The 23,908-nt window shown below is 38.9% G+C and overlaps 4 protein-coding genes across 4 annotated transcripts; 3 read left to right on the top strand and 1 right to left on the bottom strand.

The window, feature by feature from the left end:
* Nucleotides 1-3,830: 3,830 nt before the first annotated feature.
* Nucleotides 3,831-4,873, top strand: LOC140047613 (DNA oxidative demethylase ALKBH2-like). Its single transcript, XM_072092650.1, has 2 exons — nucleotides 3,831-4,465; nucleotides 4,831-4,873. The coding sequence occupies exons 1-2, from the start codon at nucleotides 3,831-3,833 to the stop codon at nucleotides 4,871-4,873; spliced, it is 678 nt and encodes a 225-aa protein (XP_071948751.1).
* A 10,559-nt stretch (nucleotides 4,874-15,432) lies between these two features.
* LOC140047611 (E3 ubiquitin-protein ligase XIAP-like) lies at nucleotides 15,433-16,128 on the top strand. The gene has a single exon (XM_072092649.1). The coding sequence runs from the start codon at nucleotides 15,433-15,435 to the stop codon at nucleotides 16,126-16,128; it is 696 nt and encodes a 231-aa protein (XP_071948750.1).
* Nucleotides 16,129-16,290: 162 nt separating this feature from the next.
* Nucleotides 16,291-16,638, top strand: LOC140047610 (baculoviral IAP repeat-containing protein 8-like). Its single transcript, XM_072092648.1, has one exon. It carries the CDS (start codon nucleotides 16,291-16,293, stop codon nucleotides 16,636-16,638), a length of 348 nt encoding a protein of 115 aa, XP_071948749.1.
* Nucleotides 16,639-22,935: 6,297 nt separating this feature from the next.
* On the bottom strand, nucleotides 22,936-23,667 carry LOC140047609 (caspase-7-like). The gene has a single exon (XM_072092647.1). The coding sequence runs from the start codon at nucleotides 23,665-23,667 to the stop codon at nucleotides 22,936-22,938; it is 732 nt and encodes a 243-aa protein (XP_071948748.1).
* Nucleotides 23,668-23,908: the final 241 nt, after the last annotated feature.

Here is a 23,908-nt window from a genome sequence, read left to right as displayed (position 1 = left end):
CTGTGTTAAAACGTTTCTCATTGGATGAGATTGTTTCTCACATATGAGAGGTTAATTGTGATTGGTCCAACCGTTGGTATTTAACTGTTGATTTTTCTTCGTAGTTTATCGTTTTTTATTAAAACTGTTTATTTACGACGATGGCGAGTTGGTGTTTTATGTTTTAAATTTTTTTTACAACTTTATATATAAAAACTGGGTAGCTGCCAGGGGTGGCACCACGACAAGTCACAATTTTGAGCATCAGCCCACGGTCTAAGAGAACAAAATCACAAACGCAGTTTTTGATGGGTTTTTATGATATGGTCTATTGGAAATTAATAATCACTTCTATAATTAATAATAATAAGTCTAAACCTGAAAGACAACAATGACTGTAAATTGCCCTGGCATTTTCCAGCCAATGTGAAAGTGCACAGTAAACAAAGGCTAGGCAAACACACATCATCACATTACTTTTTCTGTGTAATTTACTCTATATTATATAATAAATTATTTCATTTTATTAAAACCACAAAATGTTTGTCAACTATCAATGCATGTTACCATTTGTTAATCAAATAAAACTACATCAAAATCTCCATTAGTAAGCCATGAAAAAATGTTTTACTGACTAATTAAGATAAAATTGCATAATGAAATTAAATTTCTCATCAGTTTTATTTTGTGCGGTAACAATGCACATGCCTTATGTGTACAATCTAACAATGCACATGCCTTATGTACACAATCTAACACTGCACATGCCTTATGTGTACAATCTAACAATACACATGCCTTATGTGTACAATCTAACAATACACATGCCTTATGTGTACAATCTAACAATACACATGCCTTATGTGTACAATCTAACAATGCACATGCCTTATGTGCACAATCTAACAATACACATGCCTTATGTGTACAATCTAACAATGCACATGCCTTATGTGTACAATCTAACAATGCACATGCCTTATGTGTACAATCTAACAATACACATGCCTTATGTGTACAATCTAACAATACACATGCCTTATGTGCATAATCTCTATTGTCATCATCGATAAAAGCAATGCAGACCGATTATAATATTGTTACAATGCAGTGTTTTAATTTGGAATCTAAATTCCGTTTCTACATAGTCGAATCCAAATTAATAAGCAGAGAAGGAGAGGGGCAGAGAGAGAGAGAGAGAGAAACCTAGATAGAATTTAAAACATAGCATTTTGATTTTAAAATATGATTATAGAATCGATGGAGATGAAATTTATAAAATACGCTTATATTAAACTATAATAATAATAATACACATTAAACATATTTCTAAAAAAAAAGTAATTGACCCTGACTCTTTGGGACCGGTGTATACATTAACCGACAGTGACGCTTATTTCCATCATATTGCAGAGACGGTTTTATTGAAACACTAAAGTAACTAACGATGGAATTACACCCGTTTGTGTATTTCATGATCATCATTCGAAAACCATACGCAAATTAAGCAGGGTAGGAGGAAGAGGAGGCACGATATATTCAATACGAATTTAAAAGCGCGCACCACACATACACATCAGTGTAATCGACAATCATTCATCGGTTTCGTTGTTTGTTGACAAATCGCGTGTAGTTAACCTTAACTATGGTCAATAAAGAAGATGGTGAGTAAAACAAATATTAAATATATATATATATATATATATATATATATATATATATATATATATATGTATCAAATCAATTCTCGAACCCTAGCCTAATGCTACAGCGTTACATTACGAGACTCAAGAACTAACCATTCAGCTGGCTTACAATCTATCGATACCATAACATTATTAGTAATTTATCAAAAACTATATAGGGGGCGCAATATCGGTAAATATAGAATCTAGGATTGGATTTACGACTAGGCGCGTAGAGGCAGCTTGTTCAAATTGTTAGTATACCAAAATGATTATATATCAAAACGAATTACTCTAACACACATATTCGGGATAACAATTAAAAATATTTCTTTAAAGCTTTGTGACCTGGTGTGTACACTGACCGGCGGTGATACATACACACGCCCTACCCTTATTTCTATTGTCATCATCGATGAAAGAAAAGCAGACCGATTATAATATTGTTACAATGCAGTGTTTTAATTTGGAAATTAAATTCCGTTTCTACATAGTCGAATCCAAATTAATAAGGAGAGAAGGAGAGGGAGAGAAGATTCCGTTTCTACATAGTCGAATCCAAATTAATAAGGAGAGAAGGAGAGAGAGAGAGAGAGAGAGAGAGAAACCTAGATAGAATTTAAAACATAGCATTTTGATTTTAAAATGTGATGGTAGAATCGATGGAGATGAAATTTATAAAATACGCTTAATATATTAAACTATAATAATAATAATAATACACATTAAACATATTTCTTTAAAAAATTAATTGACCCTGACTCTTTGGGACCGGTGTATACATTTACCGACAGTGACGCTTATTTCCATGATATTGCAGAGACGGTTTTATTGAAACACTAAAGTAACTAACGATGGAATTACACCCGTTTGTGTATTTCATGATCATCATTCGAAAACCATACGCAAATTAAGCCGGGTAGGAGGAAGAGGAGGCACGATATATTCAATACGAATTTAAAAGCGCGCACCACACATACACATCAGTGTAATCGACAATCATTCATCGGTTTCGTTGTTTGTTGACAAATCGCGTGTAGTTAACCTTAACTATGGTCAATAAAGAAGATGGTGAGTAAAACAAATATTAAAAATATATATATATATATATATATATATGTATCAAATCAATTCTCGAACCCTAGCCTAATGCTACAGCGTTACATTACGAGACTCAAGAACTAACCATTCAGCTGGCTTACAATCTATCGATACCATAACATTATTAGTAATTTATCAAAAACTATATAGGGGGCGCAATATCGGTAAATATAGAATCTAGGATTGGATTTACGACTAGGCGCGTAGAGGCAGCTTGTTCAAATTGTTAGTATACCAAAATGATTATATACCAAAACGAATTACTCTAACACACATATTCGGGATAACAATTAAAAATATTTCTTTAAAGCTTTGTGACCTGGTGTGTACACTGACCGGCGGTGATACATACACACGCCCTACCCTTATTTCTATTGTCATCATCGATAAAAGAAAAGCAGACCGATTATAATATTGTTACAATGCAGTGTTTTAATTTGGAAATTAAATTCCGTTTCTACATAGTCGAATCTAAATTAATAAGGAGAGAAGGAGAGGGAGAGGGAGAGAGAGAGAGAGAGAGAGAGAGAGAGAGAAACCCAAATAGAATTTAAAACATAGCATTTTGATTTTAAAATATGATGATAGAATCAATGGAGATTAAATTTATAAAATACGCTTATATTAAACTATAATAATAATAATACACATTAAACATATTTCTTAAAAAAAAGTAATTGACCCTGACTCTTTGGGACCGGTGTATACATTTACCGACAGTGACGCTTATTTCCATCATATTGCCGAGAGACGGTTTTATTGTAACACTAAAGTAACTAACGATGGAATTACACCCGTTTGTGTGTTTCATGATCATCATTCGAAAACCATACGCAAATTAAGCCGGGTAGGAGGAAGAGAAGGCACGATATATTCAATACGAATTTTAAAGCGCGCACCACACATACACATCAGTATAATCGACAATCATTCATCGGTTTCGTTGTTTGTTGACAACGCGTGTAGTTAACCTTCATCGCAAAGTATAAAAATCGACCAGTATGGAGTTTTAGTTTCAAACTTTAATTGGAAGTTGTAGTGAATTCTTGTAGCAATAAAGTAATCATGAACGTCAGCCAGTCAGAAGATGAGTTTTATTTCGGCTTTCATTCACACACCGTATGCAGACCGGAAGATAACATGAAATGCGTTCGTGTACATCTGCTACATAGACTGATAGCAGACACTATATTAAAACAATGTAGGAAAACACATTTATTCGATTCTCTATATAAGTTACGCGATGTGATCACTGAAGTAGATCACATTAGATGTGCAGCGTACGGTGATTTGGAGTTGTCATTCCAAATAGGAGTTCACACAAACATCGACGACACAGCGAGAAGTCCTCTGTGTTACTGGCCAAAGTTTCTACTCGAAATGCGTGAATGGATACACATTGCGACTGGTCATTTTTACAATATGGTAACTTTGACAAGAGCAGAGGATTCAGCGGAATGCTATCTTAATGATGTACAAAGGAGCAAAATAAGTCCTGTATGCATTATGTCTCTGGGACCTACTAGAATCTGTAGATTCGAACACCGCACCAACAAAAACATTAAACCTGTGAACATAAAAATGGAGCACGGTTCGATGCTGGTAATAAATTCTGAAACAATCAATGAATGGTCAAGAACTGTACCAAAGATAGATGGAATAGGAAGCACCAGCATATTGACATTTATGAACATTGAAAGGTATAGCAATATCAATATTACAACAAACAATGTATTGTAGTATTGAATTCTTGGAGCGGTAACGTTAAATCGTGAACGTCAGCCAGTCAGTAGAAGACACACACACACACATCCCGTATGCAGAACAGAACGAAACATGAACATATATCTGCTACATAGACAGATAGCAGACATTATTTTAATACAAATTCTAGAAAACTAGTATTTGGACGTTTATGAACATTAATTAATTTATTAATGCATCATGTAACAATTTGAATTACCTTTATTTTATTACAAAATACTAATAAATTTTTCGAGTGTAAAACAATCAAGCATAGATTCTCTTTATTACTCTCAGTGTTTTATGTGTTTGAATAATGCAGTCCTGATCCTGATATAGCAGTAACACGCATCCGTATCCAATGATTACTTCGACCTCAATGACAGTGTGCGTCAATGTTTAAGCATTCAGTTTACACACAAGAGAGAACATACATCGCCTTATACAATATTATGTTCATAACCTTCTAGATCATTCCTTATACTTCTCACTCAATCATCAATTCATTATCCTTTTATCAATTCATTATCCCTTTATCGACAACATCGCGTTACAGAGCTTCTATAATAAAACTAAAATATACCCATTTAGAAACACAATAGGCCTATAATTATTGTCTGTCACGCGGCATATAACGCAGGTATATTATTTGTCAATAGAGGGCGAACTACTTATTGTATTCGTTATCAGGACTACAAAATACTAAACACGCCGTTTAAATTATAATAATATCAATTTCATTATCCCTTCATCGATAACAAATACTTTGTCTTCTATTAATATACCGTTTAGTATAACTTCGAATACACTTTTGTTTGTTTTTTTTAATTAGGGTTCATTATCGAATAAATCGTGTTAGTGAACAACTATAACTAAAAGAATGTATACCGTTTAGTTTACAAAGTGACATGTTATGGTCAATTTTTTTTTTTAGAGAACATCGTGTTAGGGATAATAAAAGAAAATATGGCTAGTGTCACCACAAAAGGAGCCTTGTGTTGAAATTAAAATTTTATTATTATTATTATTATATTAATCTCCATTCTTTAAACTTTCCAAAAAAATATGTAACTTGCTTTATATTTCTTTCAAGGCAATTAAATATGACCCGATTTCAACAAATCACCTCCGAATTCAATAGATTACTTCCGAATTCAATAGATTATCAACAATTAGAAAGCAGCCTTTGAAGTTCAGTGGACCATTACATTGGTTCTATTCAATAACCACAACACATTCGCATTGGATACCATTAGTTATTATTACTGGATCTACATGAAATTTTACACACTTAAACAATGAATACGAATAAAGAATACACTTTAATTTCTTTCAATTTTATTATCATCTTCATATATAAAATCAACAATTAAAAATGCATAATTATTTTGATTAATGGATTATTTTGAGCACACACAATCTGTTAACATAACTCACTTCTACTCTAGATCATGATTAGGCCTATACAAATTCTTACACATTCTTCTTCGTTTTCAATAACTATCCTCGCCGTCAGAACCTTTGTCTATCCCCATCCAGTCTTTAGTATCCTCATCCTCAAGAACTGTACCAAAGATAGATGGAATAGGAGACACCAGCATATTGACATTTATGAACATTGAAAGGTATAGCAATATCAATATTACAAGAAACAATGTATTGTAGTATTGAATTCTTGGAGCGGTAACGTTAGATCGTGAACGTCAGTCAGTCAGTCAGTAGAAGACACACACACACACACACACACACACACACACACACACACACACATCCCGTATGCAGAGCAGAACGAAACATGAAAATATATCTGCTATATAGACAGATAGCAGGCATTATTTTAATACAAATGCTAGAAAACTAGTATTTGGACGTTTATGAACATTAATTAATTTATTAATGCATCATGTGACAATTTGAATTACCTTTATTTTATTACAAAATACTAATACATTTTTCGAGTGTAAAACAATCAAGCATAGATTCTCTTTATTACTCTCAGTGTTTTATGTGTGTGAATAATGCAGTCCTGATCTTGATAGAGCAGTAACACGCATCCGTATGCAAAGATTACTTCGACCTCAATGGCAGTGTGCGTCAATGTTTAAGCATTCAGTTTACACACAAGACAGAACATACATCCCCTTATACAAAATATTATGTTCTTAACCTTCTAGATCATTCCTTATACTTCTCACTCAATCATCAATTCATTATCCCTTTATCAATTCATTATCCCTTTATCGACAACATCGCGTTACAGAACTTCTATAATAAAACTAAAATATACCCATTAAGAAACACAGTAGGCCTAGTATAATTATTGTCTGTCACGCGGCGTATAACGCAGGTATATTATTTGTCAATAGAGGGCGAACTACTTATTGTATTCGTTATCAGGACTACAAAATACTAAACACGCCGTTTAAATTATAATAATATCAATTTCATTATCCCTTCATCGATAACAAATACTTTGTCTTCTATTAATATACCGTTTAGTATAACTTCGAATACACTTTTGTTTGTTTTTTTTTAATTAAGGTTCATTATCGAATAAATCGTGTTAGTGAACAACTATAACTAAAAGAATGTATACCGTTTAGTTTACAAAGTGACACGTTATGGTCAATTTTTTTTTTCGAGAACATTGTGTTAGGGATAATAAAAGAAAATATGGCTCGTGTCACCACAAAAGGAGCCTTGTGTTGAAATTAAATTTTTTTTAATTATTATTTTAATATTAATCTCACAATCACAAATTAAACCCTTTTGCTCTCTTTTTTTTTTTTGGACAAGACTGCTCGCCGGGCTTTATGAAAATTATTTTATCATTAGCAGGTTTGACAATAAGTATATATCTTCACCGAAAATTTTAGGCGCTATTAATCGCGTGCTAACAAACACCATACGTAAAAAAAGTACTAAACTTAAATGGATGATGATGTTTCAATTTCTACACTGTCCTGTTCCAAATTGCCAATGCTTAATAATAACTAAATTGAACACCGAGTTTTGAATTGTGTGCGTGTGTGTTCATTCACCGACGTCTTATGATTGAACCGGCTACAAGAACACTTCTGTCCTTGTCGGAGAGAAAGTGATTTTCTGTGTATTCATTGGTAAGATCGGCCCTCAAGTAAAACACCATCTTTTTCTGTATAACGGGCGTCCGATGGGGATCGGCAATGATACTTTCGATGAAATCTTTTGGGAAAAAAGGCCTCATATCGTCCGGGCTGACGATACAGAACCGTATTTTCTCCTCGCCATCACCACCACTGTCATCGTTTATCAATACTATATTGTCATCAAACGGTCGAGGTAGATGACAAGGAAACGATCTCGGTGACGCAAGTTCTCCGTCATCGTTATCGTCGTCCTTGTGATCGAGTGCAAGTTGACAAAGTACGTGAACGCTATCTTCAGGGGAATGAATAGGGCCACGAACAAAGTCTGATTTCTTATGACATAAAAGCAAAACGTTTGCACATTGAATGAATCGCGCAAAACATGGCGATGTATGATTCCATTTAACCACTCCAGCATTGTCGACAGTGACAACGTTCTGGTAATAGGATGTACATTCTCCGTGTTTGGGTTGTGGAGGTTGCCGATTACCTTCATTCGCGTCTATAACGTCATACGAGGCCAAGATAAGAGGATATGCCGAGAGACGAGTTACGTAGCGTTCGTTCTGTCGGCAAACCACGTTGGCTTGAACGCCTTCGAATATCGATGCGTGCATGAAAGGTATACTGTGTCTAATGTGCTGAGTGACGCGGATAGACTCTTCGTACGCGTCATACGCTGGTTGAAGAGAAGCCATTTCGAGGCGTTGTTCTTGTAGGGGCGTGAGACCGATCACGGATGATCTGATGCGTACCGTCACCGGATCAAAGTCAAACCACATCAGTCTACCCAGGTGTGATGTGCAGTTGGCGAGAGCAAACATAAGCTGGGCGTCGTTTTTTACTTCGGGAACGGCGAACGAGAATGTTATGGCCGGATAGGCAATTGCAAACAGTCGAAGCGCCTCGTTTTGATCGCATCTTTGTTGTAAGGAAGCGTAACCGTCGTGTTCCGGAACAGGAAATTTCGGAATCCAAGTTTGCAGGTACTTGACAAAACGTTTTCTTCGTTTGCCGTCAACGCGTCGCTCAAAATTCGTAAGAAACCTGTCGATTCCTTCGATGCGTTTCTGTGTGATTCGTCTGCGTTTTTTCGGATACAAAGGAGCGATGGATTTGATGAGTTCGAAACTGCTCAAGAAGGAAGAAGCTTGTCGAAGCACGTCCAGGCACAGACATTGAATCGTCGTTTCAAAATCCTCAAACAGTAACAATCTTTTTCCGATTTCTTTGTAGAGAGTAGCGCGTAATTTTGGAAGATTGAACAAAACTGTTTCAAGATCGATGTAGACACCGTTCATAACTGCGTAGTTCTCTAGACCCATCTTCTCAGCTTCTAACGCGAACGTCGTGCGTTCTCTTTTCTTGGCGACTTCATTCAACGCTCTGCGTAGGATTTCTTCTTCTTCAACAGCAGCAGCAGCAGCAGCAGCACGCGCTTCGTTCAAATAACACTGCATCTTTACTGCTTCAAAAGTGAACGGGGTACGTCTACCACGCGCAAACGTGGCCGTTTCCCACAACAGAACGCTGGCCAGAATCAATTCGTCTTGTACTGGCGGACGATGATACTCTCTCGCCTTTGCAACGACATTCGATGGAGATTTTGAATGCCAGTTGTGTTGATTGATTCCATGCGATCGCATATGAAACCAAAACTGTTTCGATTGCGTCAGTATGTGATCTGATGCCGATGTTCTCTCGCATATGTTCGAGAGCAGCCGTCGTAGCGCGTGCACATTTTTGGTAGACGCGGTGAACAGCTCAAATGAGAGTGCCAATAGAGCTACGTTCGGATCGCTTGTCATCGACGTGAACAGCTTCAACATTCGAGGCGTGTGCATAAAGTCTTCTTCTTCTGATGATGATGGTGGTGGTGGTGGTGGTGGTGATGGTGGTGGTGGTGTAATATGCGTGATGAGTCGACGTTTGTTTTTAGTTTTCACATTGGGACGGTGGTGGTGAAGATGATGATTGATGATTCTCGAAATTGTCGGATATGATCTGTTTACCCTACAGCCGTTAATCACAAGAACATCGGTTCTCTTCTCGTACGTCATATCGGTATCGGTGAACTTACCGACATGCGTTGGCCATTCGGATATCTGCGCCATCGACAGATTCGAAGCTAAATTTAGCGTCGGTCTCATTGCGACTCCTCGCTCACGCAACGGATGCGGATTATAGTCTCCGAACACAACACCGTTCCAGCTTGGCTTTGTTATCATTTCGATTTCCAATGTGTCCGGTGTAACGTCGAGTGTAGGCAACGGTGGACTCCATTCATCACTAGGGGAGAAACGTTCCAGTATTATCCATTTACGTTCAACGATCAGTGCCGCGTACAATTTCTTTGAATTTGTGTCTTGCCATCTGTAAATCGCCGACATTGTGCTGCTGCTATGGCTGAATTTCTACCCCTGTACAAGACGCAAATAACAACGAGAAAGTATGAAAGTTTACCGGCTGTAAACGGCAAGTACGGCGCTATTCGAATTCAAGAAAGTGGGAAACATGGCAAAGTGAAGACAGCTAAAGAAAACGTGCACGTTGTGATAAAGACATTGTATGATTTCACGGCCAGCCACACGTCTACGCTCGAGCATGAAGACGTGAACTTGTCGGGAAACAAGGAAGTTTTGGTTCTTGCACACTTAAAACAAACGGACGCGGCTCGAATGTGTACGCCTCGTCTGCTCGAAGTTTCTTATCGGCGTAACATCGCAATATCAATCACAATGAGAAACGAAGGATGTAATCTGTACAGGCTACGCTATTGTTACAAGCTTCTGCCTTGCGTGAAAACGCTTTCGTTACATGTTTGCAAAGCGTTGACGTTTCTCGAAAACGCAGGTGTGGTTCACAACGACATAACAATCGAGAACGTGGCGTATAGTCGATTAGATAATCGATTTCGTATAATAGACTTTGGTTCTGCCGAGTTTACAAAGCACGGTGCAAGCACGTTTGGCGTTTCTGTGAAAGAGAGACATGGCCATCGGTGTTTGGGTATCGTTCGAACCGGTTCCATGGCGTCAAAGTACTTGCCACCGGGAAGTCGACTACGCTTTTCCGACACCGAACCAAACTATTCGTGCGTCAGGAGTGAGGAGAAACTGACAAGGATACCTTTCAGGGACATAAGTCATGTGATGTCAGACAGACGAGTGAAGATGTTGCGTCGAAATTCGGACGTTTACAGCGCCTCGATGAGTGTGGCTTTAATGTTTTATGATGACAACAATCGGAATAAGTTTGAGACGCAAAGCGACTATTGTGATTTAAAAAAGGACAAATTTGCGTACAACAATTTGATTAAGGTGTGTAGACATTCGGTAGAACTACGTGGTCCGATGAACGAACGTGATCTCCAGTTTTGGTACACGCACGTGAATCCGGATAGATCACTGACCGACGCATTTTCACTGTCGCATTGTTCCAGCAGCAAGAAATACAATTCATACATCGATAGATTCAGTCCGTTCTTGGGAGTCGAGTTTACGGACGCTTTAAAAGAATGTTTGAACCCTGTACCGGAACGTCGATGTGTATCGAAACTAGAAAAGGCGGCTTCGAAACTACACGACTCAACTGTATTGTTTGGCGGTAAACAGTTTTCGTTGAAACGCGTTGAAGATAGATTGGTGTATCTAGTACACGAACATGACATTTCGATTGGAGACATCAAATTTGGCAACGAAAGCCCGAATCGAAACGTTGTGGTGGTGGAACATATGCACATCATGTCAAACGATCGGAAACTGATCATGTCGTTTCTCATGTCGGCTCTCAGACTGAGTCAATATATTGCAACTACAGTAGAATTCTGCGTGTTCAGCGACGAGGACATTAAACATTTGTCGAATTCATTCGGCACCAACGCTAAATTAAAATTACATGATGGAATACGCCGAATGTATGTGAAAGTCAACGACGACGTACCGCTCATAGTAAGCGTCGAAAAATCCAGATCCGAATATAATACGGTGGTGGTGGCCGATGATGAAGAAGAGGTTTCATCTGCTAAACGACCATGTAGATGATTTTTGGTTTTTTTTTAAAATAAATTAGTAGTAGTAGTAGTAGTAGTAGTAGTAGTAATTGCACAGAAAATGGATTGAACTTCTGTATACATAATTTCATGTATACTTTTTACGTAACAGTATAGCCATTAAAATGTTTTTTTCACTCCTAATTTAAAACCGACGGTTTTCCGACGGCATTTTTGTGCGACTTGTTTTATATATTTTTTTTTACTTACTTACATTAATTTATTGAATATTGTTGTGTGTTATGATATGGACTTTGTTCTGAAATAAAACGTGAATTGATTGAATTCGATTTTATAAATTATAGATATAGGGTGCAATACTTTGTTGTCACTGAATCATGGGCATTAGTTTTGTTTACATTGTATTTTATATAGGTAAAGTAAAAATCAATAAAAGTATTACGCAATTAACAAATCTTCTCTCATTTGTTTCTAAATAGAAAGTCCGTTACTATAAACTCGAATAAACTTTGTGTTATGAAAAACTCATATTCAAGACCTCCCTCTCAAGGACAGTGCCCATTTATTGTTAAAGCATTCAACATGTGATAGTACGCATAGCGTTCAGTCGATAATGTTTTAGAAAAATAAAAGCTTTACATCGACGCCAATGACAGCGCGCGTCAATATTTAAACATTCAGTTTACAACAAAGAGAGAACTGAAGAGGCATAACATGTCGTGCATTCGTCGCATGTTGTATAATGATGAGTAAATCAATTAAAATCTTTTTTTTTACTTCGGTAAGAAGTCAAAGCATTTGATTCTTTAACTTTTCAATGGGTATTCGTTCGATGTACATAATACATTGGGACATTAAAAATTTATGAAAAACTCATCTTCAAGACTTTCTTCACCAAGGGCAGTACACGTTTATACTCTCTAAGCTTTCCAAAAATATGTAACTTGCTTTATATTTCTTTCAAGGCAATTAAGATATGACCCGATTTCAACAAATCACTTCCGAATTCAATAGATTACTTTCGAATTCAATAGATTATCAACAATTAGAAAACAGCCTTTGATTACTTCGACCTCAATGACAGTGTGCATCAATGTTTAAGCATTCAGTTTACACACACACAAGAGAGAACATACATCCTGTTATACAAAATATGTTTATAATCTTCTAGATCTTTCCTTATACTTCTCACTCAATATTATCAATTCATTATCCCTTTATCAATTCATTATCCCTTTATCGACAACATCGCGTTACAGAACATCACGCCGTCTTCTATAATAAAAGAATATTATACCCGTTTAAAAAAAAAACAGTATATTGTCTGTCACGATATAATAATAATAGTCATATTATCTGTCAATAGAGGGCGCAATACTTATTTTCTTCGTTATCAGGACTACAATATTAGTACTATACGCCGTTTAATTCAGTATCCCTTTATCGAGAACAAACACGCCGTCTTCTACGTTTAGTATAACTTCGAATACACTTTTAATTCTGTATACTGTTTAGTTTACAAAATACACACTTTATTATCAATTTATTATTCCTTTATTGAGAACATCGTGTTAGAGAAAAACACGCCATCATTTATATTAAAAGCATACATACCCGTCTAGATTACCAAATGCACTTTATTGTTATCGAATAGATCGTACTATAGATTATGTTAATTTCTTTTATTATTGATTAATGATTGTTAGCAAGAAACAAAAAAAACAAAAATAAAAACAAAAAACAGCACAGATTTTATAAGATAGAATTATTGTATTCATCAACATCACATGTATCTAAATGATCAACTAACTGAACATGTTCTATGATATTAAACTCTTTCAGAAAACGAGGACATTGTAATAATTCATCCAAATTACCGTCTTCTACAGCTGCATAATCATCATCATCACAAACTAATTCAAGAATATCGGGAGTATTAGAAGAAGGTAAGTAAGATTGTTGAAGTGACGCATACGTCTCTTGATATTGACCAATTATTTCATCAAGTCTGTTATTGTGTTTAGTCAATTCAATTCGCATGTCTTTCCCAAATCTGTTGCCAAACTAAGAACAGCAGTATCGATTTCTTTTTTTCGTTTCTCTTTTTCCATCCGCTCAAGTTCAGAAATAAGGCAATGATTCTTGAAAACTTTGTTTTCAGATACTTTCAATTGTTGTTTCAACTGCACAACGTGTGCTTCTCTTTGTTCAGAGTACTTTTGCCAGCGAGTGTTCATAACAATTATCTCTTTTAATTGCCTACATAAATCTGTATTTTCACGACTTAAATTTCGAACCTGTTCTTGCAACGTTTTACATTCATCTTCGAACTTTGATTCTGAATGTAAAATTCTAGCGTGAGCAAAACACATATTTCTTTCCTGTACCCATACCTTCTCTCTTTGCGCATATGCTTTTAGTTCATTTGTTATCTTCTTTTTCTCTTCAACAAACTGTTCAGTATTTGATTTTAATGTTCTTATTTCGGAGCTCAACGTGTCACGAACAGCGTCATCATTGTTACGCTGTGAAAAATAATCTCGTAGCTGACATTTTAACTTACTAATTACTACATCTTTCTCGTCGTCTGAGGATCTCATTTTAGTTAAAACAACAATGAGTTCGTTCTCTTTCCGTTTCAACTGTACACACAGCTTACTAACTTCTTTCTCAAGAACAGAAATGGTTTCTTTTGCTTCGGCAACCTGAACATTAAAAAAAAATAATAATAAATCACACACTCACACCACTATGATAATTTTAACGAATTCATGACAAATATTCTCACACTTAGTTTCGTCTTACCTCTTCGGAGCTAAACTTCTCGTCAAGAAATCTTTTATATCGTATAGCGTCATTCAACAAGCTTATTAAAATCGGTTTATCGTGACCAGGCTCGAATATTTCATGTTCTTTCAAATCAACTGATGAGTCCAAGTTGTGTTTGTGTAAGCGCCATTGTAGATGTTCAATACATAATTTATAGTTTTTTACCGTCTTCTCTAAGTGGTTCAACGATTTATCACGGTCTTTCAACAACTGTTCTAGAAGGTGTATACATTTTACACTTTTCTTCAACGAAGCGTTTTCGTCCTGTAACAAATCATCTGACTTAGGCATAACCTTCTCTGCGGTCGTTTTCACCAGATCATTGGATGAAATCATTCTGCACCTACACTCGTGTTTGACTTGCTTATGAATGAAGGAGAATACATTCAGTTGTTTCTATATTACAAGTTGTATGTCGAGTAAAAATTCATATCAAATCTACCGAAGAAAATACCGGCGCAAGAGAAATTAAATTAATCTATAACGGTATATTTGATCGATTAAATTGTTGCTATCTTTTATTTCCGACAATAGAACTTCGAACCAGGCGTTGACATTAGAGCAACTTTCCAGAAAATCAGCATTTTGATGACACCATTCTATGAACAGTACCTCTTTATCGATAACAATGTTGTCAAAGAAACGTTCTATATTCTCTCTATCCGGAGCCATCAAACATAGATCATGTTCGATCTGAGAAGGATGCTCGTGAATACATCCGTTGCATCCGTTTCTAATCATCGTATTCAAAATATCAGAGAATTGTTTAAAATATATCGATTTCAGATTTTCCACAACAGTGTTCATTTCTTTTGCGATCGAATCCTCCATCGTGTGTGGTGAATCTGAATTTACAAATTGCTATAATATATACTCTTCGGGCCACACACACACACACACACACACCCGCTCGCGCACACAGACAGAAATGAATAAAATAGTGCATACAGGCGCGATGGAATGTTATGAAAGACGATTGGCCACGTATGAGTTTTGGATTGCGGGACACGTGATATCGCCTACATCGTTAGCAATGTCGGGCTTCTTTTATACGGGGCAAGACGACCGGGTAGAATGTTACCGTTGTCACGGTAAACTTTCGAGATGGAACGCCGGAGCAGATGCCGATACAGAGCACAAGAAACACTTCCCGTTGTGCAAACTGATGTCATGTGGTAACAGCAGTCCTTTAATCGGCAGTAAAACACATTTGGTCGACTCAAACTCGCATATGGTCAGATTGTCGACTTTTAAAAACTGGCCATTTGGACACATCGTATCGGCGTGCACTTTAGCAAAGTCTGGATTTTATTACAGGTCATGCTGTGACGTAGTCGAATGCTTCTCTTGCAACGGTTTACTTGAGCGATGGAAAAGAGGAGTGAATGTCGACGAAGAGCATAGAAAACATTTTCCGTTGTGTAAGTTCATGTTATCCACCGCGGCCACCGTGGCGACCCCCACCACCACCACCACCAATAGGCAACGGGCAATGCATCCACAATACGCTCTTTTGAATGTTCGAAAAATGACGTTTACTACAGTATGGGCTACCGATCATACGCCGAACGGAATAGCCGAGGCCGGATTCTTTGCAATCAATCGGAGCCAGGCAATGTGTTTCCATTGCGGCGGTGGACTGAAAGACTGACAATTAGACGATAATCCTTGGATCGAGCATGCAAAGTGGTTTCCGTTCTGCAATTGGTTGAGAATCGAAAAAGGTTTTCCTTTCATCGAGACGGCTCTTATTTCGTCAAAAAGTCCGTTTGATATTGCAATGCGCTCTGAAATCGTTGTGAAAGTTTTAGAAATGGGTTTTGACATGCAACATGTATCGACTACTGTAAACGATCACGTGAAGAGAACCGGTGGAAACTTTACGTCTAGCCTTGAGCTTCTGAACGCTGTCACGATTCCAGTGAACGATAAACCAACAGTGGTAGAAGAGGAAGAAGTGGAGGAAGAAGAAGATTTGCAATCTGTTGTGCGCGATTTACGCGAAAAAAAAACATGTAAGATATGCATGGACGCTGACGTTTGTGTTCTTTTCATTCCATGTTCGCATTTGGTCGCCTGCTGGTCGTGTTCAAACAGTTTGCTGTTGTGTCCGATTTGTCGAGGTAAAATAGATAAACGTCAGAAAGCCATTCTCTCTTAATCATTCGATTGACGCACACGACGGCAATGCACGGTCAAAAAAAGATTTTATCGTTTGGCAAATTGGATAATACAATCGATCCGTTGGTGACTGTGAACAGCCGAGGTTCTTTTGGCGTTGTCCATTCGATAGAGTCTGGTTTAGTTGAAAAATTACATTGTGGCAATCAGAATAGCAGCGATGCACGAGTACGTTTAACATTCAACAAGGAAACTTTCATTTTAGCTTACGCAAACTACTTTGACAGATTGAAACGGTACACGCCGCAGATATGTCAGGCAGTCGTCGATTCAGGAGTGACTCAATGTCTGCGCATGACAAACGAAGGTTTTGACTTGTTTACAATACGGATGACAATGCAAATGTTGCCGTGCGTGCTTACACTTTATCGACATGTTGGCGAGGGGCTTGCTTTTCTGGACAAGATAGGAGTCGCACATAACGACATAACCATCAGGAATGTGACGTACAACAGACGGCAGGGCCGATTCAAGTTTATTGATTTTGGTTCGGCCGAAGTACATCGTCGAAAAATGATCGAATTTGAATCGAGCAAAAAGGTCGGCTTATTTGGAGGTGTTGGATGCGTTCACGGAGAATCGATAGCCTCCGCGTACATACCATCGGACATGCCGATCTACACAATGGACGTTGACACTGGATTCGGAGGAGTGCGCAGCGTAGAAAGACTAGTGTCCATAGGGTATCGAGATATCAGTCACGTGATGACAGACAGAGTGGTGAAACTGCTGAATAGTGAATCGGACGTGTTTTCTGCCGCAATGACCGTGGTGACGGCCACAATGTACAACGAATGCCAACAATTTGATGAGGTGCAATACACAGACATGAAAAGACTTGGAGACACTGGGCAAAAGTCGAAGATATTACACACTCTTGTCGGCCTCTGCAGACAATTTGTGAAGATAAGAGGTGGTATGACAAAATTCGAAACGGCTTACTGGTACACGTACGTAAACTCTGACATGAACATATGTAAGGCTCTGGAATGCCAGCCGTCCGATGAACTGCCTATACTGGATCGATATCGAAGTGTTCTCGGTGAACGTTTTATCGATCGGCTTGTTGACAATTTAAATCCAATACCGGAGAACAGAAAGTCGTTTCTAGTGTTGAAGAACGACGTTCAATCACAGCGCACCAACATCGAATCTATGGACATGTTATCGGTGAAGATGGTTGCGCAGAATGTCGTTCATTTGTTTTACAGAGACTTTCAAACGCTAGTTGGAGATGTGGTGTTTCAAGAAAGTGGCGCAAACATAACAGTTGATCATATGAACCTGTTGATTGACAACGCAGACGGCACGTTAGCGGTCGTGTTTGTTCGATCAGCATTGAATCTGTATCGAAAACCTTCGTCATCGTCGTCGTCGTCATCGTCGTCGTCGGTAGAGTTTAGAGTTTACAACGACAGAGAACGTCGATTCTTGGTGTCATTGTTTCCAACGCATCGACAAACGACAGACGGTCATTTAGTTGTCGAGATTGAAAAGGATTCGTCAATCATTCTTCCTCTTGGAGTGAAGCAGCAAACGGTCACCGATAGGGTTTTCAAAGAGATGTTAGGAAACAAAATAAAATCGATACACACGCCTATACGAGAAAACTCATGGTGCACGTCCAAGTCGAATCTACGTGTAAAACAGCTGCCATCAATTTCTTCCTAGTGAACGTGGTGTCGTCGCAGAACATTGCTCATCGATACGCGTACGACAAACGTGAAAAGACACATTCCATACACATGCGAGGAACCAAATTACAAGACGACATGGTAGAATTTCAATCGCCGTTATGTCGAGGATCCACCGCCTTGTCGTTTGCATCCACCGGCTCGACAAACATTACGACGAGAGGAAATTTCAACGTACGAACAAAAACGTCATTGAATTATCAATTTCATCAGACACTGTTATGGGGAAAGTTCAAGAGCGTTCCGATGCACACGTCTACAAATAACCTGAATCACGCGGGAAGAATTTATGGAATTCGAGACAATCCATCGGTTGTTGTGGAACGCCTCAAGTTGAACGAATCTCAGTCGGTGGACAGTAACGATCGTTTCCCATCCATCAAGTTTACAATCTCAAACGATCGCAAGGACGGAGGAGACGGACGCAATCGAAAGTTTCAACTGTTTTCACCGTCACTCCGTTGCAACACGCAATTTCAAACGGTCGATTCACTCAAACGTACCGGCCGCATATTTCTCGATACAATTCTAAGACACATCAACGATTTCGATTCAGTTGACTGTCGACTGTCTATGGAACATGAACTGCAGTACGGTAAACCGTTGACTGATCAGAAACTGTTGCAAATCAATGTAGCATTCCATTACATGTGCCGTAAACGATCTGGCAGCAAACGAAAACGCTATCAATTGAAATGACTCAAGCCGTTGTTGTTGTTGTTGGTGGTGGTGGTGGTGGTGGTGGTGGTGGTGGAAAATGTGTCATGAACGACGTATTCATTATACAACTCGGATCATCGCTACTCTACAAGAGAAGAATGCAAAAACAAAATAAAAACAAAAAAATCATATGATGATATTTATGATGAAGTAGAAAAAAAAAATTAGGAAAAAAAATGAACTTGGAAGCATGTATTCAGATGCCAGTGCATGACCTGTATCGTGTATTGGAACAACTTCACCAAAAAACTGACGTAAACAAACAATTAGTTTGTAGAGTAGAAGAGATTTTAGCAGAATACAAACACGAAAAACATTTACTTTCAACATTTACGAAAATGTGTATAAGAAATAAATAATAAATGTTTATGTAATACAGTGTTTTTTTGTTTGTTTGTTGTTGTGTGTATTATGGAATTGTTAAAGACAGTGTGTGTGTTGAGACTCGGACTTCCATCACCTGCCGTGCACGTTTCTTGGTCGAAACTTTTGACTGTAGACGATGATGACAAAAAAACTGAACGTTTATGGATGGCTAGATTAGACGATTTTACACAATTTATGGATCTATTTCGTACGCTAGACTCGATGCACGATTGGCGAATGTTCGTTGGATCGTACACTATAGACACTGTTGCAACGTTTCAATGGTACTTTGATGGTAAACGTTACGGTTCGGACAATCCTTACTTTGAGCTTCTCATGAGAATATTCCGACACTTGTGTTTATCGTACAATCAGGGCTCGCAAGCGTCTGATTGTGCGCGCATTCTGAAGACGTGTCTCGATCAATTGTACGTAGGAGGTGATATACAAACGGGTAATCGGCCGAAATTTCTTAAAGCTCGAGTCAACGAACCGATTCGATGGTTAAACGCTGACTTTCTTACAGCCGTTTTCTCGTTGCAAACGATGAACGACATGTTTGTAGATCTTGCCAATCGATCTCGAGACTTGGTTTTTCTTGGTCAAGAGAATGAGGAGGAGGAGGAGGAGGAGGATGACGGTAACCGGACTGTATTAGATTTCGAATTGGCCGACACTGACGTTCGAGCGTTCATTTCAGACGTGTCGTTGAATAGGCGCAATCCGTTACGAAATTGGTATCAGTATCGTCAGTACATCGATACAGTATTCTCGCAGTTTGTATGTCCGTTACGATTACTCACAGAAGTGAATGATCGCAGTACGGCGTTCACGTCAAGTGCCGACATATTTCAACCGAGTGTATGGAAACGATTAGGTGCCATTGGAATCACGTTGCCTCCGTGCGTAACCGAATCAACCGTGTTACACGAACCGGACAGAGCAAGCACCGAGAGTGTGTTTTCTCTATTTTTGGGCCGGCACAACGAATGTGATGATAGTGATGATTTGTGTATTGACGAGAACAAAATCAAACGAGACAGACTTAGACGTTGTCTGCGTACCGGCGATGAAGTCGTGAACCCACCATCGTTTATTGGCCGACGTAGACTGTTGGACAATGTTACACTCGGTGTAGAAGACATGGACGCAAGTTACTCGTGTAATTGCAATGTATTGTGAGAATAAAAAACCACAAAGAAAAAAAAACAAACAAGTTGTTTATTTATTATTGAATTTTATTTATTTTTTTTTCAAGCGCAGAAAGCATGTGCCCGTTTACAAAGGGCATCGTGACAGCGTACAATAAACAGTATTCTTTTATCTTCTTCTTGCACGCTGCTAAAAACGTGCTCGTTCTTTCTAACCTGACGTTCTTCTTGGCTCGTTGTGCATACAACTTTAGCGCAACAGTCCACATTTGTTGTCTGCTGCTGCTGCTCATATGTTTTCGCGCGAGAGAGATGCAATGGAACGTTTGCAATCATAGCGTACATCTTATCCATTCGTTCTTGTATACTTATGATATTGTTGTTGTAAGAAGAAGAAACGAGAACGCCCAGCACGGAATCTGTATCAATGCGACAACGTTTTCTTAGACCTCTTAGTAGATCGGTTGCGTCCACTGTCGAATTGCAACAGGCAGCAGCCAACGGATGATACGCCACTCCGTTATGTCGGATGTAGTAGGGCACTTGTCGATACAGTCCAAAGGCGATGCACATTTGCTTGTACGCGGCAGAGCTAGTCTCTTTCTTGGACACTCTACGCATCATTAGCTCGTCTACTTGCTGCGAGTCTTTCAGTTTACAGACAAGTGTTTGCATGATGTCGATGCACGTATCTATGGCCGCGTTGCAATCGCGTTCCTTCAGAGCAGTTTCAACAAAGTTTTTATCCAGTTCTGTAAGTAATGGTTCAACGTCACATTTTAAGGTGAACATGCCAGTGGTGCTGATGTTCCCGTCGGCGTGCAAACACGCGTACCTTTTCTTCTTGTTGGTCAATAACAATCGACAGAGTGTCTCTCTGTGTACAAATTTCTGCCAGCTATCACCGCCGCCGCCGCCGCCGCCTATAACCTGCGCAAATCTTTCTTCCAAACGTTTTCTGCTGCTGCAACAATCATCAGCTAGTTTCACAAACAATGAATCCGTGTCTCCGTACAGAACGCGAGCTCCGTTATCTTCGGCGCATTTCTTTAGACGACAAAGTTGCTGTCTGCATTTCGAGGTCACGTAGTTGTACAGTTGAACACTGCCGGTAATTACTAGACACCCTATGCATTCGTTGGCGGCTCGTTTGTAGGCAGTCGCGTGCTGCGGATGAGCATCTCGCCCCAACACCAGTCTCTTCATGATAGACGGCAAAAGACCTTCGCGTACGTTCCGATCGACAAAAGAACCGTCCTCACACATTGTTGAATAGTCTACATTCTTGTCTACTATAAAGCGTGGATAGTAGGATTTGAAATCGTACACTTCTACGTGTTCGTGAATATCGGGTACAGTTTCCAGTACAAGACCACCTTTAACGTCTCGCGTCGATTTTCTACGACGAGTGTTTGGGAAAACAGTTTGTCGACGTATAGCCTCGCGGCAAAGCAGGGATGAGAGCACCTGCGTTCTCGATGCGTTCGGGAACACTCCGACGAGTCTAGACACGTTCATCAGTGTATCAATCAATTTTTTCGATTCTACCTGTTTGCAATATTCTGGCAAAAGAGACGCGTCGTCTTGCATGGCCCCGTCCGATACGCTGGCCATCAACTCGAAACAGGATCGTCTACCAACGTACTCGTACAGGGAGTTTGGATCACAACATAACGTGCGCGCATCGTTCGTGGTGTCTAGACAAATGGGCATGCTATCGATCGGCACGTTCAATGTCTTACATCGTGCTCGTATGCTCGCTCTCACCCATTCTCCGTGATAGACGAGCACGTCAACTGAATCGAAAGATTTTATGATTCCAAGCAGTATGCTTCGTTCATTGTCGTCTGTTGTTGCTGCTTGTACAACACTCGTACCGTCGTAAGACAGTGCCGCAATGATTCGTCCGTATACGTTCAATCTAATGATCAAGTAGAGAACGGACAGTTTTACAGGATGTATTTTTTCGCATTCAAAGTGCACTTGCTCATCATAGTGTACGTTCGAAACGAATCCATGCTCATTCAACGAGTATCGATGCCATGCACATCCGTGTACACCGACTGCACACTGAGCGTCCAGATCGTCGTCGACAGATGGAAGATTGCCGAAAGCGTTTATCATTCTCTTTCTGTTGTTTGATACAACTTTTCTGTATTTTCGATTCGATGCTACGTATTTGTCACCTCTGCTCATTACACAGTCACCGCACACGTCATCTTCAACGTATTCGACGAATTCAACATTGCTTGTCTGCAGCGACAAACGTCGTCCGATCGGGTCTGTACAACGAATTGTCAGTTTTTTCTGGCAGTATTTCACTCGTGTAAAGTAGGCATGCATGTTTTAGTGCACGGGACGTAGAAAGAGTTTCTTACAAAGACCGTGCTGGGTTGCGGCCACCTGATTGCTTTTAATTGTTCCGTTGGCAAGAGTCAACATGGACATTAAATCGTGTTTTGTTGAATACGAATGAAACACTTTACAGAGTGACTGAATAAACTTATACTGACGGTCCAGGGTCGAATACGTAATGGATACGTCACAGCCTCTCGGCAACGATTGAGGCTGCACGACAATTGTTTCGTCTACTTGACAAGCTTGTATGAAAAAGAGTTTAGGTTTTCCGTTCAACGTTTCACATTTTTCGAAACAGTCGACGATTTCAGTGACATTGACAGTACCGTGAGTGAGAATGCACACGGCAATGCAATCTAGTCTAGAGTGATCGTATTCACTTAGACGTGTGAGCAACGTCTTCGTTTCTATGGACGTCAGATTGTGATTAACAGACAGTTGGAAGCCGAGATAATTGAAGACATTTTCAAGCGCTGCACAATCATCATCATCATCATCATCATCATCATAATTGTTGATGATTACTGTGAAACCGCGCGGATTTGAAGTCATCTTGTACTCGTTCAATCCGCCATCATGGATAGAATCGATAAATGCATTGTACGCAAAACTACCTCGTGTTTCGATGTCGATCAACAATCGTTCACGAGCGTTCGTGTTAGATAAAATTGCATCCATCTTCTTGGTCGAATACACGCCTTTCTGTACCAATTTCTCCATTACTTCTCTAATGCTGTTTATGTTACGAATAAAATAGAGACGATTTTGACGCAATTTTTTCTTGTCTGATCTGTTCATTTTATTTAGTAATTTAACCACAAGTCGTCAGAGTGCAATCTGAACGTCAATCATTATTAGTATGCCTTTTTATGTGAATTATGGAATTATGTTTGCGCTCAGTTTGAAATCGCCACACGTTCCAACAAAGGCGCATTTGATAGCTTCCGATTTCAGCGGTACG

This window comes from Antedon mediterranea, chromosome 4 (genome assembly GCF_964355755.1).
Source record: "Antedon mediterranea chromosome 4, ecAntMedi1.1, whole genome shotgun sequence".
Lineage (NCBI taxonomy): Eukaryota > Metazoa > Echinodermata > Crinoidea > Comatulida > Antedonidae > Antedon > Antedon mediterranea.
Note: the sequence above shows the minus strand (reverse complement) of the source record. Positions and strands in the feature narration are given on the sequence as shown.

What these genes read in the sequence shown, in the direction of transcription:
- LOC140047613 (XM_072092650.1), top strand. Translation starts at nt 3,831, where the DNA reads ATGAACGTCAGCCAGTCAGAAGATGAGTTTTATTTCGGCTTTCATTCA. An exon ending in ACATTTATGAACATTGAAAG is followed by an intron (nt 4,466 to 4,830) that starts GTATAGCAATAT and finishes TGAATAATGCAG; the next exon opens with TCCTGATCCTGATATAGCAG.
- LOC140047611 (XM_072092649.1), top strand. Translation starts at nt 15,433, where the DNA reads ATGGAATGTTATGAAAGACGATTGGCCACGTATGAGTTTTGGATTGCG.
- LOC140047610 (XM_072092648.1), top strand. Translation starts at nt 16,291, where the DNA reads ATGGGTTTTGACATGCAACATGTATCGACTACTGTAAACGATCACGTG.
- LOC140047609 (XM_072092647.1), bottom strand. Translation starts at nt 23,667, where the DNA reads ATGGAGAAATTGGTACAGAAAGGCGTGTATTCGACCAAGAAGATGGAT.